The 5,669-nt window shown below is 30.0% G+C and overlaps 2 protein-coding genes across 2 annotated transcripts in view; both read left to right on the forward strand.

Annotated features, from left to right (window-relative positions):
- The first annotated feature begins 509 nt into the window (after positions 1-509).
- On the forward strand, positions 510-3,839 carry LOC108685134 (aarF domain-containing protein kinase 4). Its single transcript, XM_018189792.1, has 12 exons — positions 510-572; positions 863-1,056; positions 1,146-1,676; positions 1,784-2,003; positions 2,072-2,196; positions 2,330-2,414; positions 2,494-2,609; positions 2,700-2,862; positions 2,939-3,141; positions 3,214-3,366; positions 3,463-3,563; positions 3,644-3,839. The coding sequence occupies exons 2-12, from the start codon at positions 865-867 to the stop codon at positions 3,816-3,818; spliced, it is 2,064 nt and encodes a 687-aa protein (XP_018045281.1). The 5' UTR covers positions 510-572; positions 863-864; the 3' UTR covers positions 3,819-3,839.
- Positions 3,840-4,700: 861 nt separating this feature from the next.
- Positions 4,701-5,669, forward strand: part of LOC108685094 (mitotic spindle assembly checkpoint protein MAD2B) — a 2,088-nt gene continuing 1,119 nt past the window's right edge. The window contains exon 1 of the mRNA XM_018189733.1: positions 4,701-4,743. Within this exon, the coding sequence (XP_018045222.1) occupies positions 4,701-4,743 (43 nt within the window). The remainder of the gene's footprint in view (positions 4,744-5,669) is intronic.

Here is a 5,669-nt window from a genome sequence, read left to right on the forward strand (position 1 = left end):
ATTCTTAAAAAATTCATATATATATATGTGTATATACATACATATATATACATATATATATGCAATAATATATTGTAAAACATCGCGTTAAATTCGTAATTATTATTGACATTACATACGTAAGAAATGTTAGTGAATTTATGAAATTTCTGTAAATTTTCTTAAATAGTTCTACATAAAGAGCGCCAATTGAATGAAAAATGTATGTAAAGAAAATAAAACAATTTTTAAAATTTGTTTAGTCATCTTATTTTAAGTGAATACAAAATTTTGAACATCCCAACAAAATGTTAATAAAAGAAAAATATATAAGATACTTATTTCTCTGTAAAAAATTGTAAACATAAAAATTGTAAGTGTTATAATGATGTGAAAAATATTTTTTAAGAGTGTTACTGAATTACGTCCGATAGATGATAATCAAAGAAAAAAGGAATCAAAGAAAGTACAATACAATGTTATAAGTACCCGCGTTAAGATTACGAAATCATAAAACATAAAACGTATAAGTAAGTAGTACAATAGTGTACACCGAAACGTGTCTATAGAATAATGCACGAGAGATTTTATTCGTAATTGTTTTATTTATAGATGAATTATTTTTTATGATCTACATCATTAAGTTATTTTTAGTGTCACATTAAAATACTAAATTCGTATTTTTTATATCATTATAATTTTATGTCATTACAAAATTGTGCTAACCTTAATGTTCAGTTCTACGAAACGAAGATAGAGAATTCATACACTGCATATAGTTTTACACATTATCATTATTTTAAAATGTTCTATCAAAACTATTAGTATATTAAATTATTAGTATAGTATGTTAAAAAAACATTATTATTCACGTATGTCTCAGAAATGCCTCGATCTAAAATTTCCGATCTACTTAATGTACTCAAAGGAGTACAAAGAGTTACGAATACTTTCGTAAAATATCAGGAGGATGCAATCAGATATAGAATCACACACTCCAGTTTAAAAGATATACCGGAGAAGTGTTTACAAGCTGTAGGAAAAACATTGACTAACACAGAGCCAAGTAAAATTCCTGTAAGTCTTGCGATTAACATCTAAGTAATGTGTCAGTATAACATACAATACATATATTGTCTTTTACTATAATTGCTTTTTTTTTATAGGAACAGATAATAAAAGACTTGAAAGAAATAACTGAACGTATAAGTGTAGTTGAGAAAGGTATTAAACAATATATTAAGGTAACAGCTAATCAAACTTTTGATATAAAAAATAATGATTATACCCTCAAGAAAGAAACCAAGTTATATGTGTACAATACTGCAAAAGATCCAAAAGAATTGCCTATTGATGGGGATGTCATATTACCAAAACGCAATATTGACAAATCTATAACTCAAAAGTCTTTAAAAGACATGCAAAATGATACAACAAAAAAATACATGAGTATAAAGGAAAAAATCAAGACTATTAGTAATTTAGATAAAGATGAAATACCTGACTTAGAATTCTCTGATAAAGATAAAGAAATCTTAAGAAAATTGGAATTAGAACACGAGAAAAAGATTAAAAACAGGATTGTAAGCTCTGCTTGTTCTTCTACAATTAAAACATATGAAAAAGAAAATATACATATAGAAATGGATTCTAAAGAAAAACCAAAAGCTAAATTATCAGTTAGACCAAAGCAATGCGTAAGTATCATAAAAATAAATTTTCATTTTTTGTATCTATTTTTATTAAGTTGATTTATATGTATTTATATTCACATTTTAACTAATACATTATTTAATTTCTACAGCTATCACCTACTGCCAAAGAAAGAAAAGTTCCTTCTACAAGATTGCAAAGAATGGTGAGTTTTGGTACTTTAGGGATCGGTCTTGGTCTTGGTACTGCCGCAGAATATACACGAAGGACATTGGGATTAAAGGAGCATAGCATTGGAGATACAGTTGACAATATGTTTCTTACTAAAGCTAATGCAGAAAGAATAGTTTCAACGTTATGTAAAGTAAGAGGTAAGATATACACAATTGTATTATGTATATTCATATATGAAAATTTTATCAGTTTATTAAAAATATAGGTGCAGCTTTAAAAATTGGTCAAATATTAAGCATCCAAGATAATACTATTATAAGTCCTGAATTGCAAAAAGTTTTTGAAAGAGTCAGACAAAGTGCTGATTTTATGCCAACTTGGCAAATAGAGGTAACAAAATGATATAAATATATAAATTATATATATATATATATATATATATATATTATTAATAATATATATAAATGATATAAATATATAAATTAAAAAGCAATCTCTTAATGTGTCGTATAATTCCTTCTAGAAAGTGTTAACTAATGAACTTGGACATAATTGGAGAAATAAATTGGCGTTCTTTGAAGAAAAGCCATTTGCTGCAGCATCCATTGGTATATATTGATTTATTACTTTTCATATTTATATATAATACTGAGATTAAGAGATCTCTTCTATAATTATATATTGTAGGACAAGTTCATCATGGTACATTATTGAATAAACAAAATGTAGCGATAAAGATTCAGTATCCTGGTGTGGCTATGGGTATTCAGAGTGATATTAAAAATTTAGTAGGCATAATGAAGGTAATAATATCACAGATCAGTATTATGTGTATCCCTAAAAAAACTTTACTGTAAACTTTATTATATATATTATGTGTGTGTTCATTGCAGGTGTGGAATATGTTTCCAGAGGGAATGTTTATAGATAATCTAGTAGAGGTTGCGAAACGGGAACTGGCATGGGAAGTGGATTATACAAGGGAAGCAGAATGTACAAAAAAATATAAGGAATTAATAATACCTTATCCGGAATATTATGTGCCTACAGTAATAGGTAAGTGATATAGGTAAATAAAAAAAAAAGATCTACGGAATCAATTTTTTATATATAATATGAATTAAATTTCTAGACGATCTCTCTACAAAACAAGTATTTACAACAGAGATGATAGAAGGTATACCTGTTGACAAATGTATAGATATGGATGTTACAATTAAGAAACATATAAGTGAACTGCTCATGCGTCTGAGTCTAAAAGAATTATTCGAATTTCGATACATGCAGACTGATCCAAATTGGTCCAATTTTTTTTACAATCTTGATACAAAACAGGTCTTTTTTTATATCGTAATTATGTATTTATAATTTAATCATGAAAGCGTATTAACAGATATATCTTTGTAGTTAATTTTACTGGACTTCGGAGCATGTAGAACATATGACAAAATATTTATGGATAAATATATAGAAATCATTAATGCTGCAAGTGAAGGAAATCGTAATAAGGTACTACAATTATCTCGAGAGATGAAATTTCTTACTGGATATGAGTCTAAGGTATCTTATCTCTCTCTATTAAGCAACCTCAAAAAATTTTTAAAAACTTTTTATACATATATAGTTTTAATTGAACAACAATTGTTACATTATCAGATCATGGAGGATGCTCATGTGGATGCAGTCATGATTCTTGGACAAGTGTTTGATAATAATCACGAGTATTATGATTTTGGTGGTCAAGATGTAACAAAACAGTATGTTCAACCTATTTCTGTATCCATTCTGGCTATAATATCATAATGGCTATAATACATATAATAATTATGTATTGCAGGATCCAAGTTTTAGTGCCAACTATAATAAATCATAGATTATGTCCACCACCCGAGGAAATATATAGCTTACATAGAAAATTGTCTGGAATATTTTTGTTATGTGCAAAACTTGGAACAAAAATCAAATGTCGCAATATGTTTCGCGAAATTTATGCTAATTATAAGTTTGATTAATATTGGATATGGGAAAAAGTTCGTGGCGATTTTTTAGTAAAATTAAAGTGTTTTTCTTAGAGTATTGAAATCAATTTATTTAAATCAAATATGCTCCATTATTTTCTATATAATATTTTGTCATTTTTGGGGCAGAGCCATAATTCCATCGCGATAGAACTTCTATGATTTCTGATCGAAAAACTGCTTCAAGTGATTTTCACAGGCCTCTTTTAAAGTTAGCTTTACACCATTAAGAGAGTTCTGCAGAGACCTAAACAAATGATAGTCTGAGGATGTTATGTCAGGACTATACGGTGGATGCATTAAAACTTCTCAGCCAAGCTCTCGCAATTTTTGCCGAGTCATCAAAGATGTGTGTGGTCGAGCGTTGTCGTGATGGAAGACGACATCTCTCCTATTGATTAATTCTGGCTGCTTCCTTTCAATTGCTTGTTGTAATCTCTGCAGTTGTTCACAGTAGAATTCGGAATTAATTGTTTGATTGGACGATAACAGCTCATAGTGAACGATTCCCTTCCAATCCCACCACACACACATAACATCATCTCCTTCCTCGTCAATCCAGGTTTTGCAATTGCTTGCCTTCTCTCCTTTCTTTATCCACGATCTTTTTCTAATTGGATTGTCGTAGGTGATCCATTTTTCATCACCAGTTATCATTCTCTTCAGAAATGGCTCAATTTCATTCCGTTTCAGTAGCGCATCACAAATGTTAATTTGGTCCATCATGTTCCTAACACTCAACTCATGAAGAACCCAAACATCGAGCTTCTTTTTGTATCCAGCTTTGTGTAAATAATTTAAAACTGTTTTGTGGTCGATGCTAGTTCTCTGGCAATCTTCACAGTGCTCACATGTTTATCACGCTCGACTTTTTCCATGATTTCATCGGACTTTTCAGTGATTGGTCAACCGGAGCGAGGTTCATCTTTCACATCGAAATTTCTAGCACGAAAGCGAGCGAACTATTTCCGTGCTGCTGATTTTGATAGAGTATCTTCACCATAAATGACGCAAATTTTTTCACAAGCCTGCAGCATTCTTGCATTTATCGTAGTAATACTGCAAAATGTAGCGAATTTTTTCTTTATTTATTTCCATTTTCAAAATAAAATAACTTTTGATCCACTTCACCGATTTCAATCTTTTTCGGCTCAAAACAAAGGTTAAAATGTCACTTTTTAAACGCACGTCTAGTGTTGCCGATGCGATTAGTAGTTGCCGATTGCTGAGCATTTAGCGGGATGCCATCTAGCGGGAAAAAGGCCACGAACTTTTTCCCATACCTAATAGATGTTTATATTTATGATAACATAACGAAATATACGTGTATTTTAAAATGTATAGTTTATATTGTAAATAAAATGTATTTTTTTCTAGTAACGATAGTATTATGAGAGATAAAGGCCTTTTTCTTGTAACTCGCAAAATGCGCACTACTGCCATCTAGAAGAGGATGTAAATTACATCAGCAATATTCTTTTTTTTTGCAGTGTCCCTCATGGAAATATATCTCTAAAATTGTTAAAGTCTCTATTATTTTAAATATTTCTATTATTTAACAGATTTTAGTTAAGTACTTCAGCGATTTATTTCCATCAGGAGCATCGCATAAAAGTGATCATTGTTGTGTAGTTAACATCCACTTCTTCAGAGGACAGTAGTGCGCATTTTACTATTCACCAGAAAGAAAAGTCCCTCCCCTCCCTCCCCTCATATCCTCGCAGAGGATATCTCTCTAGCTAGCAATCACTAACAATCCAGTGCAATCCAGTGGGAAAACAAGTTCCGGTGTAATATCCATACATGTGAGACAATCAAGAGAGAGATAGGAGTAGAGAATATATT

The sequence above is a fragment of the Atta colombica genome, unplaced genomic scaffold (assembly GCF_001594045.1).
Source record: "Atta colombica isolate Treedump-2 unplaced genomic scaffold, Acol1.0 scaffold146, whole genome shotgun sequence".
Taxonomy (NCBI): domain Eukaryota; kingdom Metazoa; phylum Arthropoda; class Insecta; order Hymenoptera; family Formicidae; genus Atta; species Atta colombica.